A 14764-nucleotide genomic window follows, 5' to 3' on the forward strand; every position below is an offset into this window, starting at 1 on the left:
AGTGTAGCCTCCCGGACATCTCAAATGCGCAGGTGAAAGCTGCTCTCTCTAAAGCTAAAAACACAGCATCAATGGGACCGGATGGTGTCCCCGGCTGTGTGCTACACGAGCTAAATGAGGAATTAAACCCGCACATAAGGCAGCTGTTTAATCTCAGCCTTACCACAGGATACGTGCCCAAGGAGTGGCGACGGCAACTGTGGTCCCACTCCACAAAGGCGGCCTCACGGACCCTGGTAATTACCGCCCCATAAGCTTAACAAGTCTAGTCTGCAAAGCTATGGAGAGGATCATAATGGAGCTCATAAACAAAGATATAGGGGACTTGCAGACATTGGACCCGACCCAGTTTGGCTTTGTCAAGGGAAGATCATGCCTTTTGAACTTGGTCGACTTCTTGAAACAGTCACCAAGGCCATTGATGAGGAAAGGCAGTCCATACAGCCTACCTTGACCTTGCAAAGGCTTTCGACACAATACCCCACTCGGTATTGTAGAAAAACTTACCAGCTTAAATGTAAACCCATATGTCACAAGATGGGTTGCAAACTGGCTTAAGGACAGAACCCACAGGGTTAGAGTTGCTGGCGCTGTGTCAGACTCCAAGCCGGTCACAAGTGGTGTCCCACAGGGCTCGGTCCTTGGCCCCTATTGTTTGGCATCTACTTCTCAGAAGTACAGGCCAACATGGGAGGACTTTGGCTGACAAAGTTTGCAGGCGACTGCAAACTGGGCGCCATAGTGGAAAGTGCATCGGACACAGATATCCTTCAGAAGGGACTCACGGAAACAGATAGCTGGTGCCAGAGCCATGGCCTGAAGTTAAACGCCAAAAATGTATAGTCATACCCTTCGGGAAAAACAAGGTAACCCCAAGCTACCATATAGGTGGCAATCCACTAAGCACAGAAGAGGTTATCAGGGACCTGGGGACCCAGGTTGACAGTGGCCTTTCTTCTGACACTCACATTGCTAAAGTGGTTAGAAAGACCTTCTACATTGCCCACCTGATCATGAAGGGATTCACATCCAGATCTAGTGAGGTCATTGTTCCCCTGTACTCTTCACTTATCAGACCAATGATCGAGTACAATGCCCCATTCGGGATGTATCTCACCCGACATCTGCAGCAATTGGAGAGACCCCAAATGTTCCTCACCAAAAGGATAAAGGGACTCCAAAATCTGTCATATGCTGCCAGATTGAAGAAACTCCAGCTCTATTCAGTCACATACTGTCTGCTCAGAGGTGACATGTGCCTGACATACAAGGCCATGTCCAACCCGGAATTAATGGACATGCTCCACCTCAAAAAATCCAAATCCACCAAAACCACTAGAGCAAGCGACTTAAACCTTAGCACGGATATAAATAGGACGTGCTGGAGGGATAGATTTATCACTCAGAGACTCCCTATGCTGTGGAATAAAATACCGGTCCATGTGAGGCAGAGCACCTCGCTGACTCTGTTCAAGAGAAATCTAGACCTGTGGATGGGAGATCGTAGGTTTACCCCGGGAATCATATCTGTGTCACTGCTGGACAGAGGCACAACAAACTAATGGGCACAGTATTTTTTCATATAAGGGGTGGCGTAAGCCACAAAAATTTGGGCTAGGCTTATAAATGCCTTAGGGCAGATAGCCTAGTATAAACCTATGAACCTATGAACCTATATATATATACATATAATATATATGAACACACACACACACACACACACACACACACACACACACACCCATTGAACAACCACTCCACTGTATGGCTAACAATCAAATGAAAAAAAACATCAAAACATAATCTGTCACAGATGTTAGATAGGTTTTAACATGTATCTAGCAGAGGTAAAATATTGCATTTCCCCCAATAACCAAGCTCCTGACATCTCTGGGATGAGTTTCTACATAGGGGGCCAAAGGGGGACACTTCTGATAGAATACATTCAAATGGACATATTTCAGCCACTTAATGTTTAATTTTAAAGTGCTAAGGCCACTTTATGATTGATCTCAGTAATGTAACTCATATACATATCAGACTGCATATATCTAATATATATATATATATATATATATATATATAAATATATATATATATATATATATATACACACACACACATATATATATATATATATATATATATATATATATATATATATATATATAGCTCCCACTGTATTTCATGTAGAAGTAATAGACTGTAGTTTTCCATTACACCACAAGGTGGAGGTCCTTTTCAGGAATATAAAATACAATTTCAAAAGTGAAAGAAGAGACTGGAACACTAGCTGAAGGAGGGAAGACTGAAACACGTAGCTGAAGGGAGAAGGGCCTTGCAGCATGACTGGATTTTCTTTTCTAGTGCTTTGGGACAGGGAAGTGAATTAGCAGATTGTGTCTGTCTCTGGCTGAAATCCTGGATGATGGTATTTTGTGGAATCAGGAGAGAGATCTGAAACCAGTAGCTCTATGCTTGCTATGATTCAGCAAGAAAAGGAGTTACCTTGGGCCTAGTACCGAGAAGCCATAGATGATTACCATAGTTCTGGTAGGTGATTTTCTACTTTTCTCATCAGAAGAACCACAGCGCCTGGTCACTAGGATATTCTCGACAGACTGGTGAGAGGCTCTGGCTGTTATTTTATATTTTTATAAGATTGTACCCCCCCAAATGCTTTGTGGATTACAAATAACTCGGATCCATATGAGCTATAATTTGGGCCCTATCATGCCGGCAGCAAGACCGTAAATAGTCACTGGCCAGTGAACAGGGTATAATAGAGTGTTTTATAGTTGGTCTGTTTAGAATTGATCAAGGGGGGGGGGTAGAGGGTGTTAGTACTGCTGAATGACATTGCATTCTCTCATATTTGTATTGTGGCAGTATAAATATTTATTCTTCAATGATAATGCATTTTGCCATGTTAGAACTGCTGCCTTAAAGAATCTTTACTGCTCAATGGCATTGTATTTTCTCATATTTGTATTGTTGCATTATAAATCCTCATTGTTCAATGACATCTGTGCTTGACTTACAAAGCCATGTCTGACCCAGTACTGTTAGAAATGCTACATCTAAAGAAATCCCAATCCCTTCGCACCACATGCTCCAGAGACCTCAACCTCATTACCACAATCAATAGAACATGCTGGAGGGACAGATTCATAAAACATGCTGGAAGGACAGGTTCATAAAACATTCTGGAGGGACAGGTTCATAAAACATGCTGGAGGGACAGGTTCATAAAACATGCTGGAGGGACAAGTTCATAAAACATGCTGGAGGGACAGGTTCATAACTCAGAGACTGCCCATGCTATTTGATAGACTTCCCATACATGTCAAGCAGAGCACCTTACTGGCCCTCTTCAAGAGAAATCTTGATGAGTGGATAGTCAATAGAAAATTCACCCCAGGGATCACTCTAAAGGCTTTACTCGACAGAGGCAGTGGGAACTAAGGTCAGGTGGCATGAAGCCAGGGTAATCCTATGAGCTAGGCTTGCAAAGGCCTCAGGGTCATTAGCCTAGTACACTCTTATGAACTTATACATTACCTATGAACTTATACATTGCATTTTGCTCGTGTTAATACTGCTGTCTTCAAGAAGTTTGCTGTTCAATGACATTGCATTTTCTCATATCTGTGTTGTTGTATTATGACTCTTTTATTGCTTAATGACATTGCATTTTTCTGGTGTTTGTACTGCTGCATTATAAAGCTTTACTGATCATTGATATTGCCTTCTTTGTGCATGTTTGAATGTCAATACTTTCTTCTTTTGCGTTCTGAGGAAGAGGGTGACTGTATGTTTTATTGCATGCATATCTCACCTTGCTTTATTGCTAACTGGTGCACTGTTGAAATAATTTGTTTATGGTTGTACTATTGCCTTTTTAAACTAGATGTGTCACCTAGAATAAAATCTGTCCCTCTTGCCACCTTGGTGTGTTGGGCCTATAGGGATGTCACCAGTGTCAGGTAGGAAGGAAGCCATATCTCTTCAGCTACACCTGTGGGTGTGCTACACACACACACACATATATATATATATATATATATATATATATATATATATATATATATGTGTGTGTGTGTGTGTGTGTGTATAATTTTATATATGTGTGTGTGTGTGTGTGTGTGTGTGTGTGTGTGTGTGTGTGTGTGTGTGTAAGAGGTCAGAGTATATTCGCTGTGATACTAAGAGGTCATAGGGTACCGATCATAATCTCAGAACTGCAAGAAGTGTTGTATCTTTTCTTCTGTCTTGTAACTTCCAATATATATGCTGTAGATCTACTTCTGTGACTAGGCCTGACATATTATTGTATTATTTTTCCTTTTCTGCAACCTTAGTATCATGTCAGAGTTTTTTTATTTCTAAATGTTGTTTTTTAAGCTTTGCACATTTTTGAAACTGTCTGCAAAGAAAATGTATCTGCATTATGATGGTCTGTACCTAAAGGCAAATATATTTACATAGCAGCCTTCAATCTGATTTACTCCACAGATTATTGAGTCAGGCACATGAATTTCTGGTACTTACACAAACGACAAACATTTCCTGGCTATGCTCTGTGATTATCTTAAAATGGATTCTTCTTCTTAATTAATTCATTTAATAAATTTATTGACATTTTTTTCTTTCAGGTGACTCCCTTAGCAGTACTCCAGACAGCACACCAATGGGAAGCATAGAGTCTCTATCATCACATTCATCAGAGAGGAACAGTTCTGCAAAACCTGCTTCATTTCATCAAAGAGAGAAAGCAGGTAGAGTTTCATGGATATCTACTCCTTCCTCGAATGGACAAAAGAATTCTCTTAATTGGACCACTAGCCCAGAGTCTAGCTCTAAAGAAGACACAGTAAAAACAGATGGAGATTCAGACAGTCAGAGCTTGTCATCTGGCACTCTTCCAGGAGACGCATCTCCCCCATTGAATGTAGCCAAAAAAGCACTATATGGAACTGCACTGAAGAGATCTTCAACTTCACAATCATCATTAAAATCAATTACTGCTTCAGATGGTGAGTTCCCCGCTTTAAAAGCAACGCCTGTCACTTCAAGCTGTTCTGGTGAAAGTAAGTATGTAAATAGTGTAATTTACATAATTACACTCACTGTTTTTTTAACTATATTTTGAAGCCAGATTCCAATTTAGAAGTCTGCAATCACTTCTGTTTTCTGATAAATGGGAATTAAGTTAAACTCTGTACTTTGCTTTGCTTTGTTGTGTCAAGTATAGGGTTGTGGAGAAGTGATAACTCCTACTTTTACTTACAGGTTACTATTTTATATGGTTCTTTGTACAATAAATAGAAGTTGTGTACAATTAGAAAACAATCATAAGGTGCTTTTAGTCTTTTTGACCAATAGGCACAGTAACAGTGTGTGTGTGTGTGTGTGTGTGTGTGTGTGTGTGTGTGTGTGTGTGTGTGTGTGTGTGTAAAACTGAAAAAAGAATTTAAGGCGTATGGAGAATTTTGTTTGCTGTGAATTACTGTATTTCTTTAATGAGATGTTGACCTCTTGACTTGTCTTCAGGCATGCAGAATAGTGTTTTGGAAAATGTTTCTTTGCATTTTAACAGCAGAACTTTGGAAAAATGTTTCTACATATTTGAATAGAAGTGGAGGATTTATCTTATAATAACCTGCTGTAAAAAATGGGATGTAGCAGGATTATAGATGGAGAACTACAGACTACTAATTTGTTATGTAACAAGATTCAGTAAAACCTTACAGTGGGTTCTGAGATCTAAATATGTTGTATTACTTTGTTATACGCTATTTGACCATCAGAGTACTGAATTTGTGTGTGTCGTGTGTGAGTTCTCTTGTGTGTCTATCTATGACCACTAGTCGCCACTATTCTCTAAATATGACTAAATATGTATGGCATACATAATTTGTAGCCAAATTCCAGTCTGACCATGTAAATATGCATCAGTATGTTCAAATCTGTTGAAGGTGCACAGCAGACAATCTAAGCTTCGTTTTAGTGGCCTGCTTGTAGATTTTATCAGTGTTTTTCATAATCCACTTCTGGGTCTACTTGTATGATTAAATCTGAGTGTGGTTCTGCAGATACTTCTCCACCTTTATGAAATTGTATGTTGTGCTGGATTATACCAAATGGCAAAATCATGTTGAGTGAATTACTGTTGTTAGATGAACAAGCATTAGTGTTATTCAGTGTAGTCCTGTGAGTCTGCACTGTGTTTGCTTGCTATAGTTTACTTTTAGATTTTACTGTGTTCAGTATATTCGGTAATTATTGTCGATTCTTCTTGTGTTACATCACTTGTGAAAACCCAAACCACTTGCAGACCAAACAGTTCCTAAATGATATATATTACAACAGACATAAATATGCATTTTATTTGTTTATCCATGTTTTTAGCTGTAGTTCATGCCAGGTATGTATTGCTTATTCTTATACCTAGCAAACATATTGCTATGATTTTTTTTTAAATTTATTTTAGTTATTCAGGTATCTGTCCCTATGTTTCCTATATAACAGGCAGTTTTGTTTGACTCCCTTGTCACGTCATGTATCTCCCCTCTTCTTTTCTATGGCCATTGTTGGAAGTACTCTGTGTCTAATTTATCTCCCACTCCAATTAGCAGAGTTATTATTACTGATAATAATAACATTTCAACTACATTTCATCTGCTTCTTGATTTTTACTTCTTTTTGATCTGTCTTTGATTAATTTGCTAACCTTTTGAGTAAATACTATTGCTGATGTCTTCTCAAATTATTAATTCAGCCATTCCAGCTAGCACTTTCCATTCCACAATCTTTCATGTCGTGGCATAAAGCACATGAATTTCCAAATTCTTATTTACTTTCTTTAGTTTATTTGTTTATTATTTAATTTATTGATATTTGTTTACTGGGAAAAACTGACTTGCTCCAACATATTACATGAAAGCAAAACAGTGGAATATCGCAAATATAAATATTTGACATTGATTGTCATTTTGCAGTTACAATACAATATAACAGAGTTGTCAAGGTTGTCATTTTTACAAGTGTAATACAGAGTAAGATTGTCTTGTGAGAAAACTAAGCTTAATTTATTTACATCGGAAGATTTGAAGACAGTGATAGAGAGAGAGAGAGAGACATGGAAACACAGATGAGATAATTACAGAAAACAAATGAATTCAAGAGATAAATGAGATATTGCTTAGCTAAGAAAATGATTATTAATAAATTGACAGAGTGTTAGAGAAGAAAGAGAGAGAGAAGACTGGTTAGTAAAGAAATGAATATGTATATATGAGAAGAGGAAGTTTGTGTATGAAGTTAATACATAAAGTTATTTATAAATTACAAATGAGCATTGGAAGGATGTTGGAAGAATAGCAAGTACGATTTTCAATAGTGGAACATGAGCTGGTAGTAAGGGATTGGAGACGATTAGGTCAGCAAATTGAAAATGATTATAGCTTGAGGAAGTGAAGGAAGAGGATGGGTCAAAGAAAGGTGGGATGAGAGATAAAACTGTGGTTAGAAGATGGACTGGGGTGGGATGAAAAAGAAATATAGATTATAGGATGAGACTAGCCAGGTGTGGAGCATGAGCAGAATCAGGAATTATTTAGGAATGTTTTTAAAGAAGTTGCGAACTTGGCTGGATGATGACCTGATTGTTATAGGGAGTGAGTTCTGGGGTTTTGCTACTGTGTTAGATTATAGGCAGTATTCTGCACATCTGTTGGGACTGTATGATAATGAATTATTTATTGTATGATCTTAACTGACACTCTGGAGACTAATTTTGGAAAATTGTATTAAGAGCTGAGCAGGTTGAAGGATTATTTATTTTTTTTTGTAATGTGAGTAATTGTAAGATGGTGAAGTATATCTAACTAATTTAGTTATTTTAGTGTGGTACAGTGATGGCTTTGATTGGGTTTGTTTGCAGAAAATTAAGCAATCTTATTGTCCCTCACCAGCCTTATATGCAAAGCCATTGAATTTACCATAGCCGAACTCATTTCTGTAGACATTAGCAACTTAATTAATGTAAATCACAATCAGTTTGGTTTTGTGAAGGGCAGTTCCTGTCCTTGTAAGCTTCTTTGAAAAGGTTACATGGACTATGGACAGCGGTGATTCTGAGCACACTGATAATCTTAACTTGACCAAAGCTTTTGCCACTATTCCCCATACCTATGTTATTGAAAAGTTAGATCTATTATAATATACATTATCTGCTGGATTGCAAATTGGCTGTCTGATATATCCAAGGTTGCAAAAGTTGCCCGTATCCTCTTATCAGTGTAAAATTGTAACTAGTGGAGTACCACAGAAGTCAGTGTTGGTCCCTCTCCTATTGGTAGACATTTATTTTGCAGACATCCAGTCCAGTATCCCAGAAGTATGGCTAACTATGTTTGCTGATGACTGCAAGCTGAACACTATTAGCTACTTATCCACTAGTAGTAAACAGTTCAGGCAAGATCTGGAATATGAACATAACTGGTATATTGAAAGGAGTCTAAAGTTTAATGCAACAAAAGAGAGTGTAGTCGCATTCTGCAAAAAAGCTGTTCCAATGACGTATGTTATAAATACTATACTTTTGCAGACAGACTTAACTCACTCACTCCAACAGAGCTCAGGAAGTTTGTACTGTAACTTCCAATGGGGGGGAGCCTTATCCTTTTGACAGAATCAAATTATGTCCTCAAATTTCAAACAGATGTTCACATTTCTGGAACCAAAGAGATTATGACAGAAGTGTAAGCGGCAAACTCTTCAGCACAAACAGTTTTTATAATGGTAGAATTCTTTAGGTTCTAGGTCTTAAACCAAATTTTATAAGTCACAGTAAACACAGAAACTGTTACATTTGTAATATTCTGTAAACAACTTAAAATATCTCAGCAACCACTCAAGTTACACACATACTGTCAGCAGCATTTTATCCAGCTGAGCGATTTCATATGAGGCTAAGGAGTTCTGAATGTATTTGGTTGAGATATTTAGAAAAATGTGAGAATTATAGCTATATAAATTAATATCATAAAAACAACAGTTAATATCTATTTACCTGCACTAGACAGAGGTCAAATGTTAATGCAGTTGAGTTTGCCATTGTGTAAGCTTTAAGATGAAGTATTTTAAAAACTTGTACATAGCATGGTTTTGGAACTATTGATGCAAATATGAACAAACAATATTTGATGCCTAGAGACATCAGTAGGTGTTAACTGCAGATGCACGTGGAGGCGTCACTCGGATGTAATGAGTAATACACCTGGGTACTTATATGAACAATTCCCTCTCATTCAAGTATCATGTATCCACCATTATCAGGAAATCCATCTACCTGGCCCAGTTAATTTCCATGTGAACGTGTTCAAGATCCAAAGAAGTCATCCTGACACTGTACTTTTCCATAAACAGACCCATCAATGAATGCAATGTCCCTTTTGGTATGTATACATTGAAGCATGTGTCTCAACCAGAAAGATCCCAAAGATACCTTACCAAAGAAATTAGTAGTGATGTCTCCATATTCTAGAAAAAAAAACTTAATATCCAGACTTACTAGGCAAGGTATTGACATAGAACTCCGACACTTCCAACTTACTATTGAAAAAAACTTCTATCACAATGAACTATAAGACCCCCCTCTCTGTCCCTTTAAGCCCATACCTCCTACTTAATTACTATGTAAACCCTGTGTATTAAGCCAAACAAAATTCTCCTAGGAGACTTTAACTGTCCGTCCACAAACTGGGACATTTATACATCCTCAAACATGTATGCCCAGCAATTTCTGGACTTCATCAATACAAACTCCTTGGACCAGTTAGTCTCCACCCCAACCAGGTGCAATAAAATCCTGGACTTGGTCCTTACCAGTATGGGTCAGTTTTACTCTCCACCAGTTGTAATTTCCTTCCTTGTCAGATCAGACTACAAGTCAATTACATTCACCAAAAGACTGAAGACTGAAGTATTTTCAGGTAACTCAGTGTTTAGAGTTGATGCGAAGGTTAATCTGCTAAAACTGAGTGATGTCCTGGCTAAAATCCAATGCTTCTTTCATCTTGATGACTCACTGCTTATACAGAATTCTTTACTGCCAAATTTTGTGCATATTTGAATATCTGCATAGATGCATCTGTCCGCATCAGAAATAAATACGATGCAAAATTCAAAAATAAATCCCTGTGATAGATCCAAACATAAGTAGGCTCTATAATATAAGAAAGAAACTCACAAATCTGAAAGCTGAACTAAACAAGGAATTCTGGATCCTGGTCAAATCAACCAAATCCAGATCTTCTTCTTTCGGTTTTTCACGGTTAGGGGTCGCCACAGCGGATCACCTGTCCGCTCATGATTGGCAGTGGAGTTTTTATGGTGTCGAGTTGTCAGCCCGGTGCCCAACCTTCCACAGAAGGCACACACATGAATACACTCATGCCTAGGGCCAATTTAGAGTGTCCAATCCACCTACAGCATGTCTTTGGGATGTGGGAGGAAGCTGGAGCACCCGGAGGAAACCCACGTGACCACAGAGAGGACATGCAGACTCTGCACAGAAGGCACCCCAGCCGAGGATTGAACCAGAGAACTTTTTGCTGTGAGGCGGCAACACTAACCGCTGCACCACCACGGCCACCCTTAACCAAAGCCAGATATGAGGTAAAAATAGACACCTGGGCGAAGGTTAAACACAAAGTCTTCTTTTATTTATGTTAGAAATCTTAGAAACAATGCTCAGCACTGTGAATAATTAATATCAAATTATATTACATATCAGAACCAGAGGGCATAACCAGTCTGCTAGTGGACAAATTTAGCTAAATCTTCAGCTCGCTCTCTCCTCTCTAAAATTCTCAGATCACATATCCACACTCACATCTCCTAAGAACAAATTCTTAAGGTGCTGTCTTTCTTAAGGCACTGTCTAAAGTTAAATGCTTTGTCTGTGGGACCACATAACATATGGCTAGCTAGTGTCCAGCCAGAAACATAACTTGTCAGATCCCCTACAGAAGCTATTCAGTATTAGCCACAAAACAGGTTTTGTGCCAGATGAATGGTGGACAGCAACAGTAAATCCCTTGCACAACAATGGAGCTAACGTAGACCTGTGTAATTATAGACCCATGAGCCTAACCTGTTTCATCTGTAAGGCTATGGAAAGAATCATTATGGAATTAATAAATAATTAATAATTAATAAATAATGATACACGTAACCTACAGACTGTTGACCCAACCCAGTTGAGAATGTTCAAGGGTACCCTTCTCAATCTGGTTTACTTCTTCAAAAAAGTTACTATGGACAAGGGCAAAAGAGTGAATGCCACACATGTAGACCTCACAAAGGCATTTATCACCAGGCCACACTCAAGTAGTATAGATAAGCCCTCCCAGCTAAATGTCAACACCTGTGTAACTCATTGGATAACAGAGTGGCTCATAGTGAGAACCCAGAAAGTTAGGGTGAGCAGCTTGAACTCTTGCAAAGGATCTGTCACTAGGACTTTATTGCATGTTTCAGTCCTTTCGATGCCCCTTTTTGGCATTGACTTGACTTGTCAAAGCTAATGCTAAGGAGTTATGGATGACCAAATTTGCAGGTGACTTCTGACTTGGTTCCTTCATAATCTCCCCAGAGGGTACCAATATTTTCCAAGAAGGTATGTCCCAAACAACTACCTGGCATGAATGCCAAGAAGTATCTAATCATATCCATTGGGAAGTGTGACTCCCCTTGTAACTATCACATTGAAAAAAAACAACCTTGAAAATAGATCCTGTATTTTGGGATCTGTTAACCTATGTAGACAATAAACTGTTCTTTGAACATGACTTATCCACTACTTTATTGAAGTCCTTTTTATCAGACATCACATATATTTAAGGTATTGCATCCTGATCCAGGGATGTAGTCATCCCAATGTATGTGGCACTCATTAGGCTGATCATTGTGTACACTACCTTTATGCTGTATCTGTCCAAACACTTGTCAGAAAAGGAATGACCACAATGTTTTCTCACTAAAAAAAAATCAAGGGTCTAAATCACAAAAACTATGCATTCCATCTTGAAGGCTTGTCCGTCTTGTCAGTATTATGTAGACTACTGAGAGACAACCTATACATTGTGTATAAAACTTAAAAAAATTGATATTTTGACTTCCAAGATGACTGCACACTGATCAACAGCTTGACTTCAGCTCTCCCAGTGTGAAAACAGAAACTAAGAAACTACGGCCATAGAGACTCTCAATTTGAATAAAATTCAGTTACTGGATAGTATGTACAGTGCCTGGATGCCTGCAAGAAGAAACAAAAAGAGCCTGAAAGAAAAGCAACTAGAAAAGGTGAAGAGAAAACGATGACTAGGAAGAATCTTGCAGCTGTTCAGAAAAAGGTAGCTCAAGCTACAGCTTTGGTGCTGGACACAACTTTCAGTAATCTAGAGGAAAATAAAGTAAGTCAAATGTGCTTAGATCTGATTAACGTAAATGAAACACTGTATATATCGACTCAGATACCAAAAAGCTGGAAAAAGCTTTAAATAGATATTCAGTTGAGCTGATAACACTGCAAAAATCAGAGGTTGAAATGAAGGAAAGGCTGAGACTGCTCAAGAAGAGCTTTCTCAAAAATGGTAGAATTAGAGAACAGAAAATGCAGGGAAAATCTGAGATTTTCTGCAGTACCAGAGAAACTAGAAGGAACAGGTTGCATTACTTTTATGAAGGTGCAAATAAGCAAATGGACTGGTATTCCATAACAAGAACTATTAATTGAAAGGGTACACTGTGTGTTTGCACCTAATGTGGCCACAAGAAAGCAGCCAAGACCTTTATTTGTAAAGATGTAAACCTACCAGCAGAAAGAGGTGATCCTGACAAAACTGCGGCAAAAGGGCAAAATATTAAAAGTTAGAGACAGCAGAGTGTTTGTAGAATATGATTATTCACTGTACTCCAGGCAGAAGAGAAATACATTTTTTCCCGTAATCAGGAAATGTGAACAGGCAGGTGTGAGATTCAAGCTGGTGTATCCAGCTGTCTTACTGTCTTAAGAATATATATATATATATATATATATATATATATATATATATATATATTTTTTTTTTTTTGAGAATCAAAGTCATTCTTTGATACAGAACAGGCTAAGGAAAAAATCCAAAAGTTTGCCAATAAAAAATGTGTCATTAAGCAGAAGGGGACTCTGCTTCTCATTCTTATGATAATAAAGCACAGGGAAATACTTTGCCAATTAAACCTTTCCACTGTTCCAGAGGAAAATGCTTGAGAGACAGAGAAAAGTACAGGAGTTGACCATGAGTTAGCATCATGGAATTGAATCAGAATCTGCATTTGGGAGACAGAGATGAACAGGAAGACCAGCAGCGTGGACATTTGTGAATAAATGTGAGACTGCAAAGAATCAATCACATTTGTGAAATATAGGTTCATAGGTTCATATGTTGGTATTAGGCTATCAGCCCTAGGGCCTATACAAGCCTAGCCATAACAATTCCCTGGCTATTTCTTCCCACATTATTTACTTTCCTGGACCCCTGTCTAGCAGGGCAACTGACGTGATCCCTGGGGTGAATTTCCTTTCTCCCATCCAATCATCAAGGTTCCTCTTGAAGAGGTCCAAAGAGGCACTCTGCTTGACATGTATGGGCAATCTATTCCAGAGTCTGGGGAGTCTCTGGGTCAGGAACCTATCCCTCCAGCATGTTTTGTTTATTGTGATGACAAGGTTTAGATCCCTGGAGCGTGTAGCTCTGAGGGATTGGGATTTCTTTAAGTGTAGCATGTCCAACAGCTCTGGGTTTGACATGGCCTTGTATGTTAAGCAGAGATCGCCTCTGAGTAGACGATATGTGACAGAGTATAGCTGGAGTTTTTTAAGGCGGTCAGTGTAGGGCGTCTGCTTTAGGCCTGTGATTCTTTTAGTGAGGTATTTCTGAGGCCTTTCCAGTTGTTGCAGATGTCTTGAGAGGTACATACCAAATGGGGTGTTGTATTCTATAATGGGTCTAATGAGGGATGAGTACAGTGGGACAATGACCTCCTTTTTTCTGGATGAAAAGCCCTTCGTGATGAGGTGTGCCACATAGAAGGATTTCCTGACTGTTGTGACAATGTGGTTATCGAAGGTGAGACCACTGTCCACCTGTGTCCCTAAGTCTCTTATCACACTTTCTGTGTTTAGTGTACTGCCACCTATATGGTAATTCATGGATACATGTTTTTTCCCAAAGGGGATAACAATACATTTCTTGGCATTGAGCTTGAGCCCATGGCTGTATAAGAATTAGTGGAACGAGTAGCCTTTTGTTGACTTTGTTAATCTTGCCTGGAGCTGAAAGGTACTTGCTTCACTTCATGTCATCAATGTTTGGAAACACTCTGAGGGGAGGGGAGGAGGAAGGAAAAAAATAACTGTAAGTAAAACAAAGAGTATTCCTGTGAGATTTTCACATTATAAATTGCATATTTTATAGTAAAGTATTTTAGTTGCTGTATGTGATAAAGTTATTAAAACAAAAAAATGCCCTTTTCCCCTTTCTCTTCTCTCTCTCTCTCTCCCTCTCTCTTTTTTTTGGTATTAAAACATGTAGGCATTACAGTGCAAAAAGAGATGAAAAGCTAGACAAAATGTTTAAGTTAATAGGCTAGAATCTTGATTTGGAGAGGTGGATGTAAAAGTATATAGATCATAATATATGTAGAGCTGATATAT

The 14764-nt window shown here is 38.5% G+C and overlaps 1 protein-coding gene across 1 annotated transcript in view; it reads left to right on the forward strand.

Moving 5' to 3' along the window:
• Window positions 1–14764, forward strand: part of ARHGAP42 (Rho GTPase activating protein 42) — a 1340395-nt gene that overhangs the window by 1007812 nt on the left and 317819 nt on the right. Inside the window, exon 20 of the mRNA XM_044071941.1 lies at window positions 4656–5090. Within this exon, the coding sequence (XP_043927876.1) occupies window positions 4656–5090 (435 nt within the window). The remainder of the gene's footprint in view (window positions 1–4655; window positions 5091–14764) is intronic.

The sequence above is a fragment of the Protopterus annectens genome, chromosome 5.part0 (assembly GCF_019279795.1).
Source record: "Protopterus annectens isolate FY-2018-M chromosome 5.part0, PAN1.0, whole genome shotgun sequence".
Taxonomy (NCBI): domain Eukaryota; kingdom Metazoa; phylum Chordata; order Ceratodontiformes; family Protopteridae; genus Protopterus; species Protopterus annectens.